This window comes from Lytechinus variegatus, chromosome 6 (assembly GCF_018143015.1).
Source record: "Lytechinus variegatus isolate NC3 chromosome 6, Lvar_3.0, whole genome shotgun sequence".
Lineage (NCBI taxonomy): Eukaryota > Metazoa > Echinodermata > Echinoidea > Temnopleuroida > Toxopneustidae > Lytechinus > Lytechinus variegatus.
The window spans coordinates 4364731-4392650 of NC_054745.1; the positions used below are offsets into that span (position 1 = coordinate 4364731).

The 27920-nt window shown below is 37.3% G+C and overlaps 1 protein-coding gene and 1 long non-coding RNA gene across 2 annotated transcripts; both read right to left on the reverse strand.

The window, feature by feature from the left end:
• Positions 1–979: 979 nt before the first annotated feature.
• On the reverse strand, positions 980–3892 carry LOC121416880. The gene is made up of 2 exons (XR_005970262.1): positions 2800–3892; positions 980–2208 (listed from the first exon to the last, which is right to left on the reverse strand). It is a non-coding gene; the product is annotated as an uncharacterized LOC121416880 (long non-coding RNA).
• Positions 3893–4436: 544 nt separating this feature from the next.
• On the reverse strand, positions 4437–25771 carry LOC121416881 (farnesyl pyrophosphate synthase-like). Its single transcript, XM_041610407.1, has 11 exons — positions 25663–25771; positions 18874–19163; positions 16247–16385; positions 14861–15001; positions 13338–13418; positions 12170–12292; positions 10946–11034; positions 9766–9838; positions 7733–7810; positions 5201–5335; positions 4437–4647 (listed from the first exon to the last, which is right to left on the reverse strand). Exons 2-11 carry the CDS (start codon positions 19122–19124, stop codon positions 4447–4449), a joined length of 1311 nt encoding a protein of 436 aa, XP_041466341.1. The 5' UTR covers positions 19125–19163; positions 25663–25771; the 3' UTR covers positions 4437–4446.
• Positions 25772–27920: the final 2149 nt, after the last annotated feature.

Sequence of the window (27920 nt, forward strand, 5' to 3'; positions counted from 1 at the left end):
TAATGCATTGCGATACAAAAACCATAGACAACATATTTGTTCTCATTCCTCACTCCCCTTCAGCATAAATATACATAGCTTGCACATCATGATATAAAAATGAATATTGAAACACTCCGTTCATTTAGCATGCAGCATTTCATATCAAATAGCTCTGGAAGAAAATTCATAACTGCTGAGAAATGAGCAAAATAAGCATGCGTCGGGTAGTTTTTGAAGCAATATCAATACATTGTCACACATATGCTTTTCAGTGTTGGTGATCATCAGAATTATCGACTTTGAGCTGAGATTTCATGATTTTACAAAGATAAGGTAACATTAATGTACAAGATCTCTACATACGATAATATTTTGACAAACTACCTTGATTAAAAGACTTTCTCATGAAATAATCGTGTGCTGCAACTACTGGTTTTTACCTTCATAATGAACAAAATCTGTACGACATGGGTGCAGATCACACATTTGAATGCCACCATCTTGGAATGACTTGGCCTATAAAGTATTTTATTTACAAATAAAAATCATGCATCCTATGATTCTCACAGAAAATGATGAATACAGCAAACTATTGATTGCATGCTATCAGAAGAGTTGGTCTTTATATTATACTATTTCCAGTAACTCAATAATCCTGAATGTCCTGTTTCTAGCTCGTTTAATGTTTGACTAATTGCTAACACATACAACAGAACTTACTACATGGACACATATCCATTCATCTAGATTTTTTTTTCAAATATTATTTTCCTGAGTGACATAACGTACACATACAAATTGAATACACTGGACCATATTTTATATTTTTGTTTCAGAACAAAATGTCAAGAAGGACAACTTTCGTTAGCTTTATTCATAAATGAGTTGAAATTTGTAGAAAATATTGACAAGTTTATTGCTTTTAAAAAGGACAAGGAGATGCAACATTATAAAAGATGGAGACATTTTACTGATTTTGAACTATTGAGACTTGCTCTTTGTTATGTATTTAATGATGTACTTTATCTTCATTACGATGAATATTGATGTATCTTGTTGTACACGATGAATATTGTACATATATTTTGTTTTTAATATTGAAGCAATAAAGATTCAACAAAGAAAACAAAAATGTTATACTTTGGTTTAAACTAGTGCAAAGTTGTGTATGGAAAGTTGACTATGGAAAGCTAAAAGTGTAGCAGGCAATACATGAGAGCAACAGGCAAAATCACACTGATGTCAGCCAAAATTAATTGTTTCAAATGCTAAGCACGTGTATATCAGAATTGTCTATAGTGATCCTTCGATTTTCTGTACTTTGTTCATTCTCCATGCTATGTTATGTATGTTCAATACCATGTAAAAATGCAAATTTCCACTTATTCATTTATTTGGACAATAAATACTACCTTATGACAGCCAAAATTACCCCTAAAATGAGCAAAATAGTATGCTTTGGGGCAAGTTTTGGGACAACCATCTTTTCTACAGTTGCCCCCAAAACTGCCGCACACATACTCAAGATAATTTAGCAAATCAACATCCTACTGTACATACAGGAGAACAATTAGATACACTTTCACAGCATAAGTGCCTGTTGAATGAAAAAGGTAGCCCTTGAAATGAAAAATGTCCTTCATTATTACCCATATCAGACATCTGAATTGGTCATTTACAAAACCGTACTGCCCTACATTTCCTGAATATAGGGAAGGGATAGTTACACTGTATATCACCGGTATTTGTATTTTGCTCGGTCTCTATGCACGTATTGACTTTGAATACAGAGACGATGCAAAATATACCTTTGTATTTTCCCTGGTCTCACATCCGGGCATTTGAGGATGCGTAAATAAGAGATAAACTTCATAATGATCAGCGCACCAACGATAGAGGGGCCTAAGTCATAATAAAGACAACGCTGGACGAGTGTTTACAAGTACGTCATAATGGTAAAGTGCAGATCTTAGACCATGATAAACATGACACAATACAACTCTATTCTTAAAAGAAATATCTCCATTTTCATTTCTTTTGCTCTAGATATCTGGTTTGGATGATAATGAAAATATTAACTGGCTCTTGTTTCAGGGAACATAAAAAATATATGACCAATATGACTCTTTTGAGGGTAATATATTTGATATTCCCCTCAAAGCCAGTCAATATTATATAAATATTCACCAATTGCATCAATGTGGAGAAATAATAGCCCTTAAAATACTTAGTATAACAAGTGGAATGCCTCTGGCCGTCTCACCTGCATCACACGGTTCAATATAGCAGCAGTGCTGACTTTGAATACTACTCTAACTCGCACAAGATGTTCAGTGATACATGGTTACTCTTATGTCCACTTTTTATGAACTAGACCAATAAACTTACAGAGATATGATGGTTATTTAACAAAAAACCCCAACATGGCCAAAGTTCATTGACCTTACATGACCTTTGACCTTAATCATGTGACCTGAAACTTGAACAGGATGTTCAGTGATACTTGATTACTCTTATGTACAAGTTTCATGAATCAGATCCATAAACTTTCAAAGTTATGATGGTAATTCAACAGATACACCCAATTCGGCCAAAGTTCATTGACCTTTGACCTTGGTCATGTGACATGAAACTCTAATAGGATGTTCAGTAATACTTGATTAACCTTATGGCCAAGTTTTATTAACTAGGTCCATATACTTTCTAAGTTATGATGTCATTTCAAAAACTTAACCTCAGGTTAAGATTTGATGTTGACGCCGCCGCCGCCGTCGGAAAAGCGGCGCCTATAGTCTCACTTTGCTTCGCAGGTGAGACAAAAATTATACCTCACCCTGATAGCCGATTATGGCATACATCTTTAACCCTTTGAACCCAAAAAGCCTGATAATCGGCTTCACCATGAACACGCAAATGCAAATACAATTACTGTAACCTAAAAGCCAGAATAACGCTTCCAGTCATAAGCAAAGGTTTTGTATGTAAGATGACCTTCGAAAAATGATATCATCTTAAGAGACTTTCAGATAATATTGTTGATAAATGGCTTTCATTTGTCAGGTTTTACTAAAAAGTAAGCTTGTGTGATAATATGGCAAGTCGTATACAAATTATGCGTAAGCTATTGATGAATCTTACTTCTGTCAAAGCAGTGATTTTGAGACAATATCTGAGATTATCTTCAGCATGGAAAAGCTATCAACATCAGACGGGCCAGGCCGGGTACCAGCAGAGTAAGGTGCAATTGGCACGGCTGGGCTTGAATCAAAAGATATTTCAAATGTCGTGTATTTCTTCATTTTGCCGATAAGCTTGATATCTGCAAGTAATTCAGGGATAGGGTCACGACCATCCCAAATCATTGAGGGTTCATAGGGTAAAAAAAATTAACGGTAGCAGGTTGATTGGTTAACACATTTGACACTCACGTCATTCATATCTGTCATCATCAACGTTTAGCGTCGGTTTTTCCCACTTTGTGGGGTTGGAGAGTTCATTTCCTTGATGGTTCTCCTCAATACTATCCTGTCGTTTGGGTCAATGTGGGTAATGTTCAACACTTTTCTCTCCGAGAATAATTACTCGGCAAAATAAATTCGCTCTTAGGCAACAGAACACATGTTTAAGCTCGGATGGGCCAAGCCCTGCTTTCACAAACTAGATATCAATGATAATTATGAAGAATACATGTATATTTGCTCAAGATTAGCCAATCAAATGCCATGATTGCCATGATTTTTTTAACAAACACGCTTCCTATCGCTCATTTATTAAAAAAAAATAAATCTACACAAGTTAAACATCCCAGAATATATCAACAACAGACCATTCGTGCCACAGAGGAAAAACAAATATTATTTCCTCTGGGCCTTGTCTTACAAAGAGTTACGATTGATCCAATCAATCATAACTCTGGAAATCCATCAGAGTCATGATTTTTTTCTTCTTTTGTGAACAAAGACAAGCACACTAAATTTTCAAGAAAACATTGAATGCATGAATATGCATCATAGTTCAGAAAATATTTTGAACACACATGAATAAGAGATGCTGACATTGCTGGCCGTCCATAATTGGTTACTCACGTCATTCATATCTGTCATTATCATCAACGTTGTAAGACGGGACCCTGATCTGAGTATAGAAATTACAACTTTCATAATAATCCAAATAGATTGCGGTACTACATGTACACCTTATCTGTACTTGCAAATTACATGTTTCTGTATTTTGTATAGAGATTACAATGTTACAAATTACGATTTTTATCACAATCTGTACACAGAAAATTAGGAAAGCTGTAATCTGTGCACATACATGTAGATTGAAAAAAATAGCTGTATAAGATTTGTAGAATTGCTTTTCCTCTGTGGAACAAATGGACTGCTGTACATGTATATATCCCAAGACAGGTCAGTTATTCCTTTAATAAATCAACTGAGGCATACATGTATATAAAAAAGTTTACTTATTCCTCTTATAAATCCTCTTGGCGAAAGCGACAAATATATCTTTTGGTAACGTTTCACTGTGGCTGTTAATTGTATCCATCAAATCATTATAGCTGGATTCTTCATACGACCTATACACACCCTCCAGGTCAAGGGTAGCGTAGAGTTCTTTCACCTTCGCGACCTTCTCGGCATCATCTATCCCATAGTTTTCCTATTAAACAAACGGAGGGAAAGAAAATCATATTTCATAACTGACCGATATAGAAATCTCTGTGGATTTAGTGGACTCTAGATACAGGTAGGTATTAACACAACTGATATATGTTGCAGCGAACCGTCACGCCGCATAATACCACATGTCTCACAACATGTGGTATTATGCATTAGCAAAGTTGCCACATTATGCGTCATTGCGTAATGTCACACTCTGCGACATTATACGTTGGTGTAAAATCATGCGTCTTATCGGTTGTAACAGGCCTCTCTTGTGCATGGCCTTTAAAAGCCTGGCACACATCATGCGATCTGTTGCTGTCCAATGTTCAAAGAAATTATATCATCATGTGATATGAATGGTACAAATAACAATATGAAAATCTCAATGATAATCAAAGTTATGAATAGTGGGATGAATATTCAAATCAAAATGTCAGTTTATTTATATAATTTCTGGCAAAAGGAATACAAGAAAATCAAAAGACCCATCGACCAATGGTAAGTGAGCTTTAGTTATCTGAACCTGAATTCAAGGAAAGAAAATATACCTCAAGTATACGTCTCTGGTCCGGTGTGACCCTCTTCAGCGCCTGAACAACCAGCCAACCGCATTTATTCTCTTCTATGTCCGTCCCAATTTTACCGATGACCTCTGGTGCACCGTAGCAATCCAAATAGTCATCCTAAACAAAGACAGAGAGAAAAAAAAGAAGGAATTATTTATATTTTCATTGGAATCTTTGTCTCTCTTCATTTTGATGTAACCCTTCAGAGCCTGGACAACCAGCCAACCACATTTTTTGTTTTCTTCTATGTCTGTACCAATTTTACCGATGACCTCTGGAGCACCATAACAATCCAAATAGTCATCCTAAAAAAAGAGGAAGACAGAAAATATTTTTTTTCATATAATTTCAATTGATTTTTGTTTAATTTCGGGGGCCTGTAGCCGCAACATTGAATAAGCTTTAACCCTACATAGACTGGGCTATTTCGACGCCTAAGAAGACTGGGGCGTGGGGGCTGATTCAGCCCCCCCTTATGATCTTGCCCGTCGATCACGCAACCGCGACGAAAATTGGCACGCGCGTTACCCATGGCATTATCTACAAAACTATAATATCAATTCTGTGAAAAATCTCATTGCTCATTAATTATGCTAATTTATGCGTAAAATCATAACTTTGCTCTAATTAATAAAATAATGCCCCTAAATTGCTAATATTTGTTTTACATACTCTAGATAGGCATCTGATCAAATTCATTTTGAAAAAATTTCAACATCACATTTATTTTCTTATGTATTGTATTGTTTTATAAATTTCTTATGCATTTCTTTGTTTTTTTACTTTTTGTTTTTTATTGTTTTTTCAATGGAAATTGTCGGGGACTTTATTTTGACCATAAAAAAGACAAAATAAATTGATTTTAAGCAGTAAAAGGAAAAATAATGATACATTTATGAATTTTGGCTAAAAACACTATTTGCATTGCATTTGTACACAAATTCACGTTTTTGAGTATTTTTGGGTCTGCATGCACTTACGAAATGTTGCGTAATTTCGGATCCGCGTACCCGGGGGTCACAATTTTGGTCTCAAAAGTTGCGTGAGACTTGAAAGTAAAAAGTCAGCGAGCGACGCGGTCAAAAAATTTCAAGCGGCGGATTTATCGCGAAAAATCTTGAGGGGGGCTGTCTTTTTAGGGTTAACACTGTAATGAATAGGTATTTCCAGGGTTCCTTTGAGCTTTTTGGCGACTACATCGCCCCCCGGCCTCCATGTAATCTTTGCCCTGCCTTACATTCTATCCCTTTTCTATTTAACTGTGGGGGCGTCATGGTCTTGTGGTTATGATCTCTCGTCTCTAATTCTGAAGGATGTGGGTTCGATTCCTATCATGGCATGTTTTCCTCCAGCAAGAAATTTACCCACATTGTGCTGCACTCAACCCAGGTGAGGTGAATGGGTACTCTGTCGGAAGGAATTCCTTGAAAGCTTGAGCGCCAAGGTAGCCGAGCTAAAGCCGGGGTAATAATAATAATAGCAGAACCCGCTGGGAGAACAGTTTTTGAAACTGAAGTGGCTACCCTGAGTAAATATACCGTTATTATTATTATCATTATATTATTATAATTGTCTTACCCCTTATTCTCCATCAACCTCATAATTTTCTTTCTTACTTTTCCCTTTTGTTGTTATCACTCTTCAGTTATAATTTGCATATATGATTCTTTTTTGCATCTTATGATGTAACATAAATTCCTTCTATTAAAGTTTTGGCTGCACTGTGGTCTTCATGATATGGTATGGTATTCATTAAACCATGCATCGCAGCTACAAAGACTTAACTGCACATGGATATACAATATACATATATTGAATGTGTACAGTTTCATAACAGTGGTATTATTTACATAGTTAAAAAGTACATGTATGTCACAGACTGAATGCAATGAATAACATACAACAGCATAATTATGAAACCAAATCATATCAAATCACATAACTTCAATTTTCATTGGAATCTTGTTCTCTTCCTTCTGATTGTTAGAAGAGCCTTAAATACAAACCAGCAACAGTTGTTTGCTTGGCTTCTCTCTCAATACTACAATAACAATCCGAATACTATACAAATAATGCCTGTAAGCGCGTGCATGCAGGGCCAAATAATGAACGATGTGAGAGAAGAGCCAATGGATATACCGCACCGAGGTCCGCAGGACCGAGTGCGGTATATCCGTTTGGCGAGTCGAGCACAGAGTTCAATATTTAGGTCCTCTATGCACAAGAATGCATGCATTGTTTGTTTGTTTTATACAACCCCCTTCTCTTCTATGTTACTGAGTTGCCCCGAATGCTATATTTGATCTAAATTCTAGATAATTCTATTAAAACAATGCCATACATCTTACTATCCTGCACTCTGACGTCAGAGTGCAGGATAGTACTTTTGGTATGACGTCAGAGTGCAGGATAATGCATTTTGTATGCCATAGTGCAATTCGCTGAATATCATGTGATCCGATTTGGACCAATCAGATTAAAGAACATTCTTGGGACTTGTATAAAGTAACTTACCTGAACTTGAAAGAAATGCCCCATCTGAAGTAAGATTGTCTTTGCATTGTTGTGAGACTTGCCATCTGATATTCCGACCTGATTTGGAAGAACATGACTTGGTAGTGACATTAAACCGAGAGAAAAAATGCCTTCCTCTCATGTTGAAGGTAAATGCTAGTTTTGGTAACGATATCAAAACGAGTTCGTACAGAAGCCAATGAAATGACCACCAAAGTGTCTGTTTGTATTTATAAATAAAGTATGCCAAAGGATTCTGGAAGAAATTGTGTAATGGCTGAGATATTCGCAGATAAGCACAGGATTCTGGTCAACCGTCGGGCCGACATTCAAAGCAATAATAATACACTGTCCCATGTGAGTTTACCTGTATCGGTGATCTTCAGGGTGAACATTTTTCAGCGTAGATTTCAAGATTTCACAAAGTTTAGTTTATGTAACTATACCAGACCTAGATCCTAGATGATATACTGACAATTAAGCCTGGTTTTACAGACTTTCTCATGAAATCAGTGTTTACTGCAACTACTGGAATTTCTCTTTAAACCGAGAGAAAAAATAGCCTTCCTCTTATGTAAAATGTGAATTGATACTCAACATTTATCCTTTAACCCTAATTTAACTGGGCTATTTCTGCCCCCCCCCCATCAGATCTCAGCCCCCGATTGCGCAATCGCCACAAATATTTGGGTCTGACATGCACTTACAAAAATTTCAGAATCGCATTTCCAGGTGCCAGAAATTTGGGTCTAAAAAATGCGCAAGACATGAAAGTTAAGTCCCCACGCAGCACACTCAAAAAATTTTGCATGGCCGCTTAGTGACGAATTAGTCAAGGGGGGGGGGGAGGCAAATTGACCCCCCACCAAGTGTAATAAGAAAGGGTTAAATCCTGTGTATTATAGTATAACAATAAGTACCTGACAAGAGACACAAAAAGTTATGGATTCCATACCCAGCATGACTTTGATTCTCTCCAACGTACGTCTTGTATTTCGTTGAGGAATCCTGCATGCTTTTCATTATTATTGTTATTTTTTTTCTTGTGCTCCACCCTCGAATGCCAGTGTTTTACTTCGTTATTACAAAATATTTAGAAATTTATGCTTTCTAGGATGATTTTGGTTTAAGTTAATGTTTTATGGATATAAACATCTATCATACCTAATATACCGCCGGACTTGGACTAATCTCAAAATATAGGGGGTCTGGACTGAGTTAATGGCATTATCATGAGCGTGCAATTTAGGACAGTATTTCTTGATTTTATGTATTTCTGTGTATATATGTTTCTCCTTTTAAATGTATAATAATTATATTTTTTACTTTAGATATTTTAAGATACTCTTTAATACATTATCAATCTCTGTAAAATAAGAAATAAAGATTGAATTGAGTTGATTTATATTAGCGATGCTCATATTTCATCATACATGTAGACAAAATGTTGGGAAATGCGAGAAAGCTTGTAGTTGTGCTATAAGACACAGCATAGACTCTTGAAAGAGTTGCCTTATAGAAAATACCATTATCAGAGACCACCAAGGAGATGTGCAATTGTTTTATTGGGGTCTTTTTATTGTCAAAAAGGAAATTTCATTTTACTTAAAGATAAATGCCAGTTGTGGTAATGATCTCTCAATGAGTTTGATCAGAACCAATAAAATGACCACCCAAATGTTTTTATGTTAAATAAAAAACATGTGCCAAATAACTCTTGGAAAAAATGCAAATTGCTGAGAAATTAGCAAAATAAGCACGAAATTCCATAAAATTTTTGGTATTTTGCGCATTAGTAGTAATACGCTGTCCCACATATGCCTTTTTGTGTCAGTGATAATCAGAACTATATAGGTTTTCAGCTAAAATTTCATGATTTTACAAAGATAAGTTTATTTCAATGTACCAGATCTAAATCTACAGTATAAAAATATTTTGACTATTAACTTTGATTTTAAAGACTTTCTCATGAAATGATTGTTTGCTGCATGTACTTATACCTTTAATTCTCAATGAAGGTTTGAGTAACTCACCATATGCATAGCCAGAGCAACGGGCAGATAGAAGGAATAGAAAGCAGTCTTCCATTTGACTATTGCAGCATATCTGTTCAAAGTAGGAGAAAAATATACAATGAATGGATATGCATGGTGCATAAATGCCAGTAATTGTAACAATCAAAAGATTAGTTCCTATAGAATCCAATAAAATGACCATCCATTACGTCAAACCCCCATTTGGAGAAAGACCGCAGTTCTGATTGCAAACTGCGGTTCTAGACCACAATTTTCATTTGAAATCTCAATAACATTTCCAAGCCCCGATAAACCCTTCTTGGCCAGGTAATCCTGTTGTCTCAATTTCACCTCCACAGGCCAGTAAATGAGCGTTGAGCCAAGGACGAAATGATAAACAACAGCTGTGCTATTACGTAAGACTTCTCTGCCTGTAGTAGGACCTTCGGAATGAAATTATTGTATTCGATATTTCATCACGTTTTCAAAGGCATATTGTATTCAGAAATCCAATGTTAGTCCATTTTCAATTTCGAACGAAGAAAATCGACCTCGAAATAAGGAAATTAAGTAAAAAAATGACAGCATGCTTTGCAGGGACTGCGCTCGGGCTGTTGTGTTATCTTCGGACCGAGGTCAAGAAACAGGTGTTTTGATACTTAAATATTATTGCTTGCTTGGGGCATCGATAGGTCCATGCTTGGGGCAGTGGGTTTGTCGTACTTGGAGAAAATTGATTGAGGGATATTGGGGTATAGTGTTCTCAAATGGAGGTTTTCGTCATGAGAAGTGTTTGCATACATGTATAAATGAAAACATATATGCCATTTCAAAACATACTTTGTGTAACATATCAAGCCTATAAAACAAATTCTATTACATCCTACACAAATTAAATCTTCTATAGTGATTGGTCCAAACAGCATCATGTGACCAAAAATATTCTAGCTATGTTGCTAATGGAATAGTTCGCTATTCCATCATTGACGTCACAGATTATGCAATCTCGCAGACGCACCAGTCGGCTAGGTGTCTCTACTGGTCAACACCCGCGAAGGAACGGTGCAGCCACTTAACATGTACTGCTTGGCACGATAGCTTCAGGAAATGCAAGCGCAGCGTATTATCTATGTTTTTCCATGTATATCTTTACTGCATTGAGATTTGAACTTGTGGTTCACCAATAACCTGTAATTACCTCTGTTCTGTGAACCTGTTGAGATCTCTGTCATTTTCTGGTGACGTCAGGAGATCTAAACTTTGACCCATGATCGTCTGGTACGTCGTCTGCAAGCGTAAAGAAGATAAATCAAATAACAGTAATCAAGTCACGACGAATTGCTGCCAAAATGATGGTGATTTCCCATTACAAATCAAATAAAAGATCATTGAGAAAGCAATTACTTCTCCCTCTGTATACTTTTCTTTTTGTATCCCCTTTCCAGTATTATACATTAGTATACTTTATTTTTTTTTACTGTTTCGCTTGTTTGTTTACTAAAATTTTACTATGTACAAATTCATGTAATTCAGCCTTTGGCTGCTAATTGAATTTTCATCACAAAAATACCATTTATCTTTCTATCTATCTATCTATCTATCTTTCTATCTATCTAATATAATACATTATGGGCATCGTGGTCTAATGGATACAGCTCGTCTTTCAAACAGAGGAACATGGGTTAAAATACCAGCCATGGCATGTTTTCCTTCAGCAAGAAATTTACCCACATTGTGCTGCACTCGACCCAGGTGAGGTGAATGGGTACCCAGTAGGATTTATTCCTTGAATGCTCTAGCGCCTATATGGAAGCTCAGCTACAGCCGGGGTATAATATGATACCAAGTATCAAGCGCAGTAGAGTATATGCGAGTATAGCTGCGCTATATAAATGGACTATATTATTATTATATTTGTATTCATAAATTTCATTTTCCTATTTAATTGGAGCGGGGTTCAGTGTGGTTAAAATGACTGTTCCCCATTATTTCAATTTGGTAACAGCTTTTATTCGTTCCTTTTACCCGATCTCAACATGAAACGACAATACTTTTGGTCATGGATTCAAGAAAAAAAAAGTGCCGTCCCAAAATCCAAGATGGCCACGGGAAACCGAGCATGGGTAATGATATAGCATGACAAATTTAAACCAAATTGTTCTTAGATTTATATCCATATTCATAAATTTTTACTGAAGTGAAAATATTTTTTTTGCTGCTTTAATGGCAAATATAACAAAGAACTTTACCATACAGTCTTGTAGATTACATCGCACACTACCAGCGTGCACATTTTTGAGGCACTCGCGCGATCAGCAGCCGAGAGATCGGGGGGGAGGGGGTGGTGACTCAACCACAGAACAGCCAAAAAAGCCCGGCCTTGTTAGGGTTAATGGCAAATATAACAAAGAACTTGACAAACCTCGTGAAATAATTCCATAACTTGGACATAGTAGGGTTGATGACTGATGAATCTCTTAAGAATTTTGTAGATGCAGGCTTCAACGTAGAATGAGTCATTGATTGCAACTGTTCCCACACCATCCTACCAAAAAATGGAAATGTATGAATGAGGTGTTAGAAAATTGGGGCTTCATTTCTGTTCTTGGTGAAAGGTCCTCCAACATTTGCCTCTGCAAAACCAACACTTTTATCCGCATCATCATCCTAATCATCATTATAATCATCATCACCATCATCATTGCCATCTTTATCATCATCAGCACCACCGTTATTATCAACTTCATCATCATTATCATCCTAATCATTATAATCATCATCACCACCATTATCACCATCATCATCATCATTGCCATCTTTATCATCATCAACACCACCGTCATCAACTTCATCACCATTATCATCCTAATCATCAATATAATCATCATCACCACCATCTTTATCATCGTCGGCACCACCATCATCATCTTCATCATATTCACATCACCATCATCAGTGCCATCACTATTATCACTATTACCATCAACCACACATCACCGGCATCATCATCACCACCACCACTTTTGAGAACTCGCCTACACATCACACGGTCTAACTTCATTTAGTCTACAACCATTTGGTCCAATCATCACTTTGTCTAATCACCAGTTAGTCTATGATGATTTCCTCTCATAACCATTTGGTCTAATATCCATAAAAATTTTCTTTCACTTGGCCCTATTAACATTTTTTCGAATTAGACCAAATGTTATGTGGACTAAATGGCAATTGGACCAAATGGTTATAAGACGAAATGGCGAGTGGTGGAAATGGCAATGAGATACGAGGATAGTGGACGAAATGATGGTAGACCAAATGATAGTTGGTAATTGGACAAATTGGTATCAGATCAATTGATAATAAAGCACATTAACATCATCACCATCATCATCACCACCATCATCATCATCATCATCATCATCACCATCATCATCATCATCATCATCATCATCATCATCATCACCATCATCATCACCATCATCATCATCATCATCATCATCATCATCACCATCATCATCATTATCATCATCACCATTATCATCATCATCACATTCACACCATCCCTCCCCAATCTTCCTGTCTCTCCGTACCTTCTTATACCAACAAGGCTGACCTCTCCTTGTCTTTGATTGGTCCATCATATCATCGGCTATTAGGAAGTAGGCTTGTAGCTGAAAAAATGAAAATAAAAGCAGGATGCATATTAAAGATAAATGAAAGGGCACTCCTGCGGCCCAGTGATCATGACACTGGTCTAGTGATCCAGAGGTTGTGGGTTCAAATCCCATCTGGGGCCCTGGTCTGGCTATTATTTTTTTCATAGGCAGGCATCACACAGCAGTAGCTGCGTTACCCTTGTGGTATTAGACATGAAGAACTTATTATTCATCTTTATCATTCAATGAATGAATCCTTTAATTTGATATCTACAGTGTATTATATAGGATAGCTCGAACCCAGATCAGTAAGGGCACCTCATTGGCCCAGTGGTTATGACACTGGTCTAGTGATCCAGAGGTCATGGGTTCAAATCCCTCCCGGTCTGCCTATGATTTCTTTTCATAGGCAGACATCACACAGCTGTATTTTAACAGACCTACTGACAACCTTCTACGACATAAAGAAGTATTCTTAGACGGAAAAAAATATTTTTTGACAAAAAAAAGAGTAATTTTAAAAATTTGTCTCAACGTAACAATTGCCAGCCTGTTGTAGTGAGATCGGTAAAAAACATATGAAACGGCTCAACTTGAAAATTCACCCTGTTGAACATGTGCTCCTAGGCAAGAATTTACTTGTTCTTTTCATGCAACAAGTTATTCGCCTGACAGTGATTTTTTATCGGTCTGGGTCTGTTGGACCGGAACAAATACTCTAAAAAGGGATCGGTTGGCATGTCTGTTTAACCTTATTGGAGAAACATGAAGAACTTATTATAAATGAAAATGGTTACAGTAAACACTGATTTCATAGGAAAGTCCGTAAAATTAAAGCTAATTGTCACCACATTACGCTAGATCTACATGTAGCTCTGGTGGAGATACATGAATCGAACTTTGTGAAATTATGAAATATAGGCTGAGGAATGATCACAATGGAGATCACCAACACAAATAAGCACACGTGGGATGGTGTGTTACCATTGCCGGGAAAAAGACCTGGCAATTTGGTGAAACGACATCCTTATTTTGCAAATTTCTCAGCAATGACACAATTTCTTCCAGAATCCTAGGCACATTTTTTAAAATTCAAACAGACAGACACTTTGGAAGTCGTTTTATTGGATTCTGTGTGAGTTTATTTTGAAATCATTACCCAACTGGTATACATCTTTACAGATAAAGAATGGTATTCTGAAAACTAAATCCAGGGGAATATTGCACAAATAATCAAGTATGACTTTGAGTCGCACTACATGCCCAGTTGTGTGCGTTATAAAAGGCATGACCGCGTTGGTCAGATCAAGTCAAGAGGACGCACACCTCGTTTTAATCAATAACCTTGCACGTTGCATATCATCTACGCATCAACATTTAAGTGCGACTCTAAGTCATAGTTGAATCTTTGTGACCCCCCCCACCCCGACATAATTCTTTATTGATAGGAAATTTACCCATTCGACACACCAGCCGAGAACCATAGCTATATGAATGCTATCTTCTGTGCTTTGAACGCTGTTTGCCAGTTGTCTGAACGCATTCACCACAGTAAGACCGCGGTTTCTCTTTCCTCCCGGAACATTGTAAACCAGCATCTGAAATGAATAAGATATGCATATTAAACGTTGTTAGTGAACTAGCTGAACGCATTCATAAGGGTACTTGGATCTTTTTCATTCTTTCAACCTGGAGCATTGTAAACAAGCATCTGAAATAAAAATAATTACAACATGGCTAGCTGTCTGAAAACATACACTACAGAAAGACCAACTCCCGTTACATTATACAGCTGTATCTGAAATTTAAGGCAATTATAACGTTGTTAGCCGACGATCTGAAAACATTTGATACAGAAAGAGCTGCTTGACTTTACTATTGGCAAACTAGCATCTAAAAAGAATCATAACATTGTCAGCTAACTCCTCTGAACACATTAAAATTATTAACACGCCGTTCACACGACCACCCTAGAACTAGTTTACTGGAAAGTAGTTTAGTTTAGTTTAGTAAGCGTGTAATGAGAATGGTCGATGCGGTCTTGGAGTGATCTTCCAAATCAATTCCGAAAACCACCTACATGTAAGTAGTTTCCAAGATCACTTTGCCTCGTTAAACTGGGTTTAGCATGAGGACACAAAATAAATAAATAAATAAACAAAATAAATCGATATTATATTGTTCGAAATAGACGCCAGAAATGAAACACTCCGAAAATTTGTTTTGCCCAATTGATTGTGGGCCCGGCACCCGCTGTGCAGCGCCAGATCGACGAGGCTCTATCCCTTTAATTGTTGAACGCCAATCAGGGTAGCAACAGTTCTTCACAAAGCGATATTCGCACATTTTGAGTGCGCTACTCCACACACTGTTTGTAGAATCAGCGATATCAAATTTCGTGCGAAACATGTCACCCCCACTGAAAGCATTCCCATAGCAACAAGGCCACTTTACATGAGGTGGTTTTGAAAAACCACTTTCGGTTGATCAAATGGGAACACTAGCAAAGTGATCTTCCAAGCTGGTTTCCTGAACCGATTTCCAGTAAACTAGGGTTTTTTTTAGAAAGTATAGTGAGAAAGGTGTCTAAGACTCATACCCCTGCACTCCTAGACCATTGTTAACCTGCATCTGAAATTAAAGAATCCCAACATTGCTATTCTGCTGTCTGAATACATTCCCGAAGCAAGACCTCTTTGTAAAGTCCCCCAGCATCGTATCAGTGTGTCTGATTTTCTTGACAATCGTCTTGAAAAATTTCGGCACGACAAAGAAGTTGCAAATTTCGTCAAAGGTGTGAGTTCAAATTGACCCCCCCCAGTTGAAGGGGCAAGATGTCGTACCTCTTTGAACCAAGCTGCTGCATCAGCGATCTCTGGATTAGCGGTGTCATCTTCCGTGAGTTCGTCCACCAGTTCGTAGAAGACCTTCTCAAAGGTCTGAGGATCTTGAGTTGCTGACGACATGTCTGAGGATGTATACCTAAACAAATGTTGGAAATGACAAGGATTTTACTACGGATGTGCAGATGCTTAAAGGAAACCAAAACCCAAGATGAGAAGCAATCATATTGGAAAGAGTAAAATACAGGAACAATTTAAAACAAGTTTTATCAATATCGCTTGTGGAATAAGCAAGTTATGGATGTTTAAAAAGTCTTGTTGTTCTTTCTATAGGGATCCTCAAATTGGCAAACGTGCTTCAAAATGGCTGATTTTGTGGACAACTCTCCTTTTGTTCAGTACATCATTTTTCAGATTTTCCCTAATATCTTTAAAATTGCATATTGTCTCATTCTGAGCATAACACATGTCATGGGGAAATATATTTCACGCCACATACATGTATATCAAGGTCAGGAGGAGATGATGTCATCAAAATAAAGGGGGAAATCTGAAAATTTGTGTACAAAACAAATAGAGGGTTGTCCACAAAATCAGCCATTTTGCAGCATGTTTGCCAATTTGAGGATCCCCATAGAAAGAACAACAAGACTTTAATACCTGAGGAAATTTCTCATGTACAAAGCAAGATTCTTAGAAGGGTAATTTCTACTTGAGATACATCCATTTCATTTCCTCTTTTTTTGTTGGGGGGTCTCATTCCATGTGGTCTAATAAAAGTTTGGCCTAATCGCTATTTAGCCAACATTTTTCTGATTTCTAGTTTATACGCTTGTACCAAACTTGTCTAATGTCCACTCAGGTCCAGATCTAGCCCCGTAAGACACAATCCTATTATTTTGGCACTATAGGCTTCAGTCACTGCAAGTAATCACCTGGCCGATTTTGAATTTGCAGGAAATCATTGACAGCCTTTGATCCAATGAGCTCAGTTTTTTTGTTAAAACCCTTCGACGGTGACACGCTCTGCAGCTGTAATAGCAGAGTAGGTGTTACGCGCTCTGCATTAGTACTGTATACAACCCTAGTCTGCTATGCAGACTTTGAATGGCTCATGAGGTGGGATCTGCTACTGGTTTGCGAAGCAAACCAGCCTGACTTCTGCAGCCTCAGTAGCCTGACTTCTGCAGCCTCAGTAGACCTAGTCTGCTATGCAGACTCGTTGAATCAGCCAAGATACACACACTGCAGATGTGGGTCTACATTTGTAGACTAATTAATACAACCCATCTTTTGGCCTTGTATTATACATCAAAACATGATGAGGTCAATAGGCCTACTATAAATTTTATGACGTCAAAAAACTTTTCTCCCTTTTTTCCTCTTTCTTTGGCAGATTTTCATCAAACCTCCACCAATAGTTGGGGGGGGGGGGTGCTCTAGATCATCTAGTGGTTATGACTCTCATCTTTCAATCAGAGGGACATGGGTTCAAATCCCAACCAAGGCATGTTTTTATTCAGCAAAGGTAGGGCGCAATGTGGGCTAATGGTTACGACTCTTGACGTCTTTCAATCAAAGGGACGTCTTTCAAACGGGGGTTTGAATCCCAACCAAGGATTTTTTTCCTCCAGCATGCAGCAAGAAATAAACCAACATCATGTTGCACTCAACCCAGGTGCTCAGCAGCTGGAGCTAAAGCCAGGGTAGTGTACCGTGGGTAAATTGCCAATTTGTCCACTTACATGTACAACATGGTCTACCTTCATTTAGTCTAATGTCATTCCGTCCATCAACCAATTGGTCCAATAATCACTTTGTCTAATCACCAGTTCGTTTACGAGACTACAACCATTTCGTCTCATAACCATTTATGAGTGTGTTATGACGATGCAGCACACTCGAGGGTATTTACAATTATGCGAAAGCAAGAGGCGCTTGCGCCGAGTGCTTTTGCATAATATTGTGAATGCCCGAGAGTTGCTCGCATCGTCACTAACATCACGAATCTTAAAATGTGCATTAATTGTTTTATAAAACGGGTCGGCAAAATGAATTTTTCATGGAAATCTTGTTCAAATCCCTCCAACTTGTGTACGATCGCACAGACGAAGAGATCACAAGACTGTCAATTATGACATCACAGGCGTATCTACTATGCGCGCCTAAGTAAGCGCATCAAAATCCTAGCCAGCCTCTTTTACTGAACGCGTATCAGTTTTTACGTGCTATTGGAACTAATGCTGCACAAAAATTGCACAGTGCTGCACAAAAAAATGCACAGTGCTGCACGAAAAATGCACGACTGGAAGGCTGCGCATAATTAAAGCATGAACACGTGACTTGAATACGCACTCACCATTGGCTACATCCTTGAACCCGTTTTATAAAATAAAATACAAAAGAAATTAGAGTGGATAACGTCATAGTCTCCTAATTTGCATACCAGCCAGGATGTGCATATATAACTGATTTGTGAAATTCAGCGAAACTATAAGATGTCATAACTTTCTTATTTTACATCCGATTTTGATGAAATTTTCGATGTTGTGCTTGTTGGATTTTTCTCTTTTTATTCAAATCAACTTTTTGTTGGGGTGAACTTCCCCTTTAAGAAAAGATCTTACCAGGGCTGCTCTGTGGCTTCTTCCTTGAAAGTAGAAACAGGGGTCCAACCCAAACCAGGATCAGAGCGGGAACAAGTCTTTGCCAGAAACAGGTTAGACGCCTTCCGAGTATGTGAACCTCGACTACTCAAGATGCAAGGGTGGTGAGCTTGTGTGACCTCGGTTTGACCTCTGACCTGTGTGAAGTAGTATGGGATTGTGGTACGGAGCAATCTCTGGCAGATGGTGGGTACCCTACATGTATGTTGCATGGCAGTTCTGCCCGATTAAAGTCCAATGTCGTTGCACTCCTGTTTGTAAAAAAAAAAGATGAAAAATAAGTAAAAATGGGAACTCGTAGTTTGGAAAACTCGTGTGGGGAAACTTAAAAACAAATACTGATAGCCTGAAGTCAGCCAGGGGAAATGGACTTGGCTTTTTTTCAGGCTGATTCTGGCTCAGACCTTTCACTGTGGATCAACCGAACCCCCGACTTTTGCTTCTATCCTACCAAGGAAATAGTGCGGTTAATAGGCGTTACTTACGGTATTTAATATTATTTTCCTAAATAATTTCCACTCCTACCTACCAATGACGTCATAAAATTTATAGTAGGCCTATTGACCTCATCATGTTCTGTAGAGGATTAAGCCGAGCATATTACACATAATAACTACATAAATCTACTTTAACTATGCCTGACCTTAATATAGGATCTCGGAAGTTTCTGTGGTTGCTTAGTACTTGATTGACTATGTTGCTTTGCAGAGCGCTCTGTGTCGTCAAACACCCTAAAGACAATCTTATTTGAAACATCAGCTCATGGGAGTCTTTATTAGATTGAATATAAATTTGTGCCTTGATGGCCCAATTGAATATGGATTTCCATATTGGATATATCTAGTCTGCTATGCAGACTCTGAATGGCTCGTGAGGTGGGATCTGCTGAAAGGGCGAGCAAAGCGAGCCATTGCGAGCGAAGCAAGCCATATTGCAGCCTCAGTAGACCTAGTCTGCTATGCAGACTTGTTGAATCAGCAGAGGTACACACACTGCAGATGTGTCTACATTTGTAGACTAGATACAATTGCATATCTGAATATAAAGTTACACTCATGCAATTTTGCTTTAAATAACTCCCTGATTGTTCCCTTTTTAAACCACTGTTTGTTATCAAAAAATCAATGTCATTTATTCACAAGCAAAGTTAGGTTTTTATTTATTCACAGATGAAGACTGACAAATAAAACATGGTTTATAAATATAGATTCCTATCAAATCTGCACTAATCATTATCTATTTTAAGACTTAATCATCAACGTTAATACATGAAGTCTTTACACTTTGTTTGCATTGTAAAGATTAAATCCTAGTCAACACACTAAACTTGATAATTACTGTATCTGAACTTCAATTAAATGGTTCAGTTCACCACTTATCAATTATTCCTATTTACTCACTATGAATGTTATATTTAGTAGTTAATCTCCACCCAGACAAGTACAAGTACTACTTATGATCGGCTATTATCAACTATCACAATAAATTAATTCTATTTTCACCTAATTGATGTTATATGTAGTACATTGTTACACCAGAATCCTGGGTAGACTGGAGGGAATATGTCCCATGTGTGCATGTTCCGGTATTGTTTTTTCTGTTCCAATATCATGATAAAACAATGAAATACATAACAAACTTGTTTTCCTCTTCCTATTCTGAGTATCTGAACATAATCATCGAGTATCATTTTATTCAGTTTTACCCATGGGAGGAACAATAGTAGGGGGGACACAATATCAAATGTCCCCCCTACTATTTGTGGTCTTTGATGATGGTAAGAAATACATTGATCATTCAAAATCGAAATGAAACATGTATTTTAAGGACGAGACGACATTAATGTTTGGATGATAACCTTTTTTTTGCGCTTGTCAAATTTTCTAGCGACTTGTCCCCCTACCTTTTGGGAGAGATTTCCGCCCCTGGTTTTGTTTTACCAATTATAACCCCGGTGGGTGTTTCATAAAGCTGTTCGTAGGTTAAGAGCGACTTGAAGAACGACTGGTGATCCTTTCTTGTGGTAAATGGTATATTGAATTGGCGATGGTTCAGCACGTAAGACAGGTTCACCAGTCGTTCTTAAAGTCGCTCTTAACTTACGAACAGCTTTATGAAACGGCCCCCTGGTTTCTTTGTTAGATTTTAGATGACTACCAAAAAAATATGATGAGAAGACGGGAAAAAAATTGTTTATGTTTACGTGGCCATATTGTTTTCTTTGTTTGTAGCTAAGCTATGAGACACATGTATATAGAGGGCAGCAGACTCGTAGCTTAGCTACTACATGTAACAAAGAGAAGAGGATGGCCACATAACCCTCAGCAATTTTTTTTCCTGTCTTCTCATATTTTTTTTTTTTTTAATAAATATTTGTCTAAAAATAAAATCAATTTTGTATAATCTGTGACTTCTTTGTACTTCCCTGTTAATGAATTCATTTATCAGGATACTCGATTCTGACCGGCGCAATATCGGCGGATTTCGGAACAAAATATCTGACAAGACTCAGGCCTACATGAAGAAGAGTAGTAGTGTGCCAACATTTCGTTGGCATTCATCCATTTCGTTGTATCAGTCAATTTTGGTCAAAAAATCAAGTTTTCAAGATTTTAAATGTCAACGTAGACAAATTATTTTATTTTCTGTGATATGAAGGAATTTTCAGTCAAAAAATTTGTATGATGCCGTACAAATTTTAATAAAATGCTCAAATCACATCACTTCAGAACACATCCTGTAACAAAGTATAAAATTGATGGTTTATTTCTATTCGTTTAATGCCAATTCATCCAAATGCCAAAGATCTCGTCTACTATCATTTGGTCTATCATCAGATTGTCTACTCACCGCATGGTCTACTTCATTTAGCCTAATGCCATTATGTCCAATAACCAGTTGGTCCAATAGCCATTTAGTCCATACTTTTGGTATAATTTAAAATGTTTATTGTGCAAAATGAATGAAAAAAAAATGGCTGTTAGACCAACTGGTTATTAGACGAAAGGGTAATAGACGAAATGCCATCTTACTTTCTAAACTGTACCATGCTACTAATTGAGTTAGCTTTGAATCATAACAAAATGGCCGATGGAGATTGGGGTAAAAGGAGAGAATTTTTCGGGGTTTTTTTGAGGTTCCAGTCTGTGACTCAATGTCAGGATTCTACCACTCGATAGACCTTCATCCATATTAGGGCAGGTCCAAGCTATTTGACTTGTGACGTACGGGACATTTAGAGACTTTAAAGTTGTGTAACATAAAAGATAAATGCACAACAGAGAATCTTTTATGGATTTTGGAAGGCCAGTCGTGACCTTTTTATTCATGAAAAAAATTAGTGATCAACAATTCCATTAATGATGTAATATTTTAATTAATATGCACTGTGACGTACGGGACCAGACAAAAGCTGATTTTTTTGAAAAAAAGTTTGTCATTAAAACTCTGTGAATTGGAATAACCTGGAAATCTCTCATTAACATGTTTTCATTGTGTATCTTATCAAGTTTCAATAGCCATGAATGAAATGGTGGAACTCATTGGTGTTATTATGTAATAGCTCAAAATATAAACAACCGCGCTGTGACGTACGGGACATTTGTCCATGTGTAAAATGAATGGGGAAAGTGAAATTTCATCAAAATTTATAATTAAATTGATGCAAACCAAAGTAAGTTAAGTTTTACATGGTTTATCATGATTGATTTCTCTAATAGCATACACTGAAACAAGACACAGCAAACACTTTACGACTTTATAAATATTATGAAAGAGGCCTTGCAAATAATTCCATGTGTTAAACGAATGGGGAAAGTGAAATTTCATCAAAATTTATAATTAACTGGATGTAAACCAAAGTAAGTAAGTTTTACATGGATTATTATGATTTATAAAACAGGTTCAAGGAGGTAGCCAATGGTGAGTGCGTATTCAAGTCACGTGTTCATGCTTTAATTATGCGCAACCTTCCAGTCGTGCATTTTTCGTGCAGCACTGTGCATTTTTTGTGCAGCACTGTGCAATTTTTGTGCAGCATTAGTTCCAGTAGCGCTAAAAACTGATACGCGTTCAGTAAAAGAGGCTGGCTGGGATTTTGATGCGCTTACTTAGGCGCGCATAGTAGATACGCCTGTGATGTCATAATTGACAGTCTTGTGATCTCTTTGTCTGTGCGATCGTACACAAGTTGGAGGGATTTGAACAAGATTTCCATGAAAAAATCATTCTGCCGACCCGTTTTATAAAACAATTAATGCACATTTTAAGATTCGTGATGTTAGTGATGATGCGAGCAACTCTCGGGCATTCACAATATTATGCAAAACACTCGGCGCAAGCGCCTCTTGCTTTCGCATAATTGTAAATACCCTCGAGTGTGCTGCATCGTCATAACACACTCATAAATGTGCATTAATTGTATATTATATATATTTCTATTATAGTATACGATTAAACAAAACATAAAAAACTTGATGACCTTATAATTATGAAAGATTTAATTAATTAATTAATTAATTCATAATAACTAATGTTATTTATTACAAATAGTAACTTTATTATCAGCCTTTTACCAATATTCAACCTCTGATATAATATAATTTATTAATTAATTAATTAGAATTACATAGAAATCCTATGTATAAAGTATGGTGTGTCCCGTATGTCACGCATTTGTCCCGTATGTCACAAAGATTCATTAGCTGATATAATTAAACAGGAAATTAATTAAGTAAATTCACTTTAATTTTTGGATGTATTGTAATATAAATCAGAACTTTCCAAAGTGTGAAGAAAACTGTTCAACTTTTTCTTAATTAGAATCTAAAAAAACATATGCCAAATTGTGACGTACGGGACACTGCCTGTTGGACACCGCATAATTAACTTAATTAATTTTCAAAATTATTTTTTTCTCAAATGTTTGCATGAACTTAGTACTACAAGTCCCACAGAAATATTTTCAAATATATAATTTGCATTATCTGCAGATCAAAAAATGTGATGTCCCGTACGTCACGCTAATTAATGATTTCTTGGAATCGTGACCTTGGCATTCATTAACTTTACGTTTTCAGAAAAAAAAAATATAGGGGAAAAAACTCAGAGTATTTAAGCTTCAAAATGACATACAATATGTTAGATTAAAGCAAAGATTTAATTTTTGCTTCAGAGGGGACAATAGCTTGGACCTGCCCATAATCGTGGTAAGTGCATAATTGCATAAGAACAGTATGGGTAAATACACGGTGAGCTCCTGGGCGCTGGCCCGCGAAGGCCGGCGATCCCTGGGTTAAGGAACTACAAATATAGTCACGTATCGTATTTTCTCACACAATATCATATTTCTGGACGCGCATATTATTACTGTGTACGAAATCAATTTTGTACCATAAGACTTCCGCAGTTCAATTTTACAGATCAATTCAAAGAACAAGATTGCCAAAAAGGCGAAAAATCCAACTTTAACCCTATTTTTCTCTGAAATGAGAGAAAATGCTAATCATACATGGAAATACGGACCTGATTTGCCGAATTTCAATTTCGTCCGCTCAGATCGACGATGACTAGTTCTCAGACTCAGAGTCAAGGTACCCGGTACCCCGGCAGTGCACGAGGTTTACCGTGATAGAGAGCCATCGACGATCGACAGCGCATTGATTAATAGAACTGTCTTGATGAATGAGGGTCACAATATGAACAAGCATTATATACCGGTAGTGCCATATCGAACATGCAATTAAAAAAAATAATAATAGTTAGCAAACACAAATTTATTACAAAGATCTGCTCAGATTCAATAAGCATGATAAGAAAGTAAACTTAGACTTAGTTAGAATTATATACGATGAAAAAAAATCACACCAATTCTTTCTTACATACATTACAATACAAGTTACTATAGGCTAGACAGCTGGCAGCCGTCTGTTTCGAGGAGTTTTTTAACATTTTTTTTTTTATTTCTCCTCGTACACAGACGGCTCGCTATCGTGCAGCCACCATTAGGGGACTTGCAATGCAAAATCCCCCGTCGGGGCTTTTCAATTTTTGTCTTTAATGAATAAAAATTTCGAAAATTATAGTGACCAGAGTGCAAATTTATATTCCCTCTTGGCATTAATTGCCAAAAAACGGAGAAAAATTAAGTTAAAAGGAACAAAAACAGTGACTTACCTCGGCTGTCGCGCAAATTCACTTCCCCGTTTTATCCGATCTTAAGTACATAAACATATGGCCATTGAGTCCCCTGTACAGATCGCGCTAGAACTTCGGTCTATGTATTTGGTGAGTGAAGCCAACGAAGTTCAGCTGAACAAACAACAAAACAGAGACCGAAGCTTTTGGTCTATATATATTATAGGCTAGCTACAAGAATAATTTTACCCGTCCAGCACGCGTCCGGAATTATGATGTAATTTGTAACGCACGAAAAAAATTAGGCCCACATGTACATTGACATTGTTTGTATGCATGTATGTAGTACTACTACTAATGTGCAACCGCGGCGTGTCACTGTTGTTGCCAAATAACGTCAGCGGAACACAGAACTCGTGCCAGCCCCTGGCAGCGGCTGCGCCTCATCATGCGAAGCCGTGCCCAGAAAAACCAATCCGCAACACACCACAACCAGAAATTTGCCCAGCCAATATCACCTTTCCAGTCATCATTTGGATACATTCACATACATTTCATATTATAAATACAAAATTAAATCACATAATAAGACAATGATAGAAAATGCACACTTACCACACTTATTGTCTTGAATATTGACGATTTTACAGATGTTTTTGCAGACAAAGCACCGGTAGAACGTCTCGATCTGGCAGCAGCAGCCGACGTACACATTCACCGGCCTATGATTGGTCAATTTCTACATCGTACCATTGCTCTTACAACAAAAAATGAGGGAGATAGTCTCTATTGGGTGTTTACAATAATAAAAAATAATTGTATTGTTTATAATTGCAGATTTATCCCAAATATTCACGATAACTTCAGCAAAATTGTAATTTTTAAAATCATAAACATTTATAAAAGTTAAATTTTCATTTTTTTCACATTTATCTTATATTTTCTCCAAATCTTTAGAAAACTAAAACAGTCTGGAAATTATTAAGCAGCTACCTGTGACATCCACGTGCTTCGAGACGTCCCTAGACCACTACCCTAGACGGGGGGGGGGGGGGGGTGGAAGGGGTGGGGCTCGGAAAAAATGCTTGTCGTTTCGAGTAGGAAGCAGTGGCGTATACAGGCGGGAGGGGGTAAGCTTCCCCCTGGCGGATTTCAAGGGGAAGAAACTAAAGGGGAAAAGGAAAGGAGGAAAAAAGAATAATGGAAAAGGAAGGAAAGCGGTATAAAATGTACAAAATAAGAACATTTGAGAAATAATAAATTCCGAAATAGCTATATAGGCTGCAATGCAATAGCACGATGGGAAATAAATCAAAAGATGACAAATTGGCAAACAATAGCGGGAAAAGAGGGTAGAATGGAATAATAGTCAACAAGTGGAATGCCTCTGCATGGCTCACCTGCATCACGCGGTTCAATATAGCAGCAGTGCTGACTTTGAATACTACTCTATCTCGCACAAGATATTCAGTGATACATGGTTACTCTTATGTCCACTTTTTATGAACTACATGTAGACCAATAAACTTACAGAGATATGATGGTTATTCAACAAAAAACCCAACATGGCCAAAGTTCATTGACCTTACATGACCTTTGACCTTGATCATGTGACCTGAAACTCGCACAGGATGTTCAGTGATACTTGATTATTCTTATGTACAAGTTTCATGAATCAGATCCATAACTTTCAAAGTTATGATGGTAATTCAACAGATACACCCAATTCGGCCAAAGTTCATTGACCTTTGACCTTGGTCATGTGACCTGAAATGCGCACAGGATGTTCAGTGGTACTTGATTACTCTAATGTCCAAGTTTAATGAACTAGACCAATAAACTTTCAAAGTTATGATGGTAATTCAACAGATACCCCCGATTCGGCCAAAGTTCATTGACCCTAAATGACCTTTGACCTTAATCATGAGACCTAAAACTTGCACAAAATGTTCAGTGATGCTTGATTACTATTATGTCCAAGTTTCATGAATCAGATCCATAAACTTTCAAAGTTATGATGACATTTCAGAAACTTAACCTCAGGTTAAGATTTCGATGTTGATTCCTCCAACATGGTCTAAGTTCATTGACCCTAAATGACCTTTGACCTTGGTCATGTGACATGAAACTCTAATAGGATGTTCAGTAATACTTGATTAACCTTATGGCCAAGTTTTATTAACTAGGTCCATATACTTTCTAAGTTATGACGTCATTTAAAAAACTTAACCTCAGGTTAAGATTTGATGTTGACGCCGCCGCCGCCGTCGCCGTCGGAAAAGCGGCGCCTATAGTCTCACTCTGCTTCGCAGGTGAGACAAAAACTAAATTGGAAAACAAAGAAAAGAGTCAAGAAAACAAATAATAACACGACCGGGCTGCCGATGATTGAAATTAAAGAGCGGGAAGAAAGATGGACTACATACAACATTGTGTTATAAGCTTGCCAAATAGGCTTCCAGGGCTTTGCCTCAGACCCCACGCAGTAGGGACTCTTCATTTATAACCTTCAAATGGCTCTATAATAGTCTACAAATGTAGACCCACATCTGCAGTGTGTGTACCTCAGCTGATTCAACGAGTCTGCATAGCAGACTAGGTCTACTGAGGCTGCAGAATGGCTCGCTTCGCTCTCCCTTTCAGGCTGGTTTGCTTCGCAAACCAGTAGCAGATCCCATCTCACGAGCCATTCAGAGTCTGCATAGCAGACTAGCTCTATAACGCCCCGTTCAATCACGTTTAATCACTTGCATACAGGTGGTCTTGGTTCCACATCCAAGAGGAAATAAAATGAATTATGGAGACAACGCATAATGAAATGAATACAAACAAGGATATCTGTTAGTTGCTGAATATAATGGGAAAATATCACA

Bases quoted from the DNA above. Each gene is read 5' to 3' on its own strand.
- LOC121416881 (XM_041610407.1), bottom strand. From the start codon at position 19,124: ATGCAACATACATGTAGGGTACCCACCATCTGCCAGAGATTGCTCCGT. The intron at 15,002-16,246 runs GTACGACATCTT...TATTCATTTCAG, and splicing joins CAGCAGCTTGGTTCAAAGAG to ATGCTGGTTTACAATGTTCC. The intron at 9,839-10,945 runs GTAATTACAGGT...TACTTTGAACAG, and splicing joins AACAGGTTCACAGAACAGAG to ATATGCTGCAATAGTCAAAT.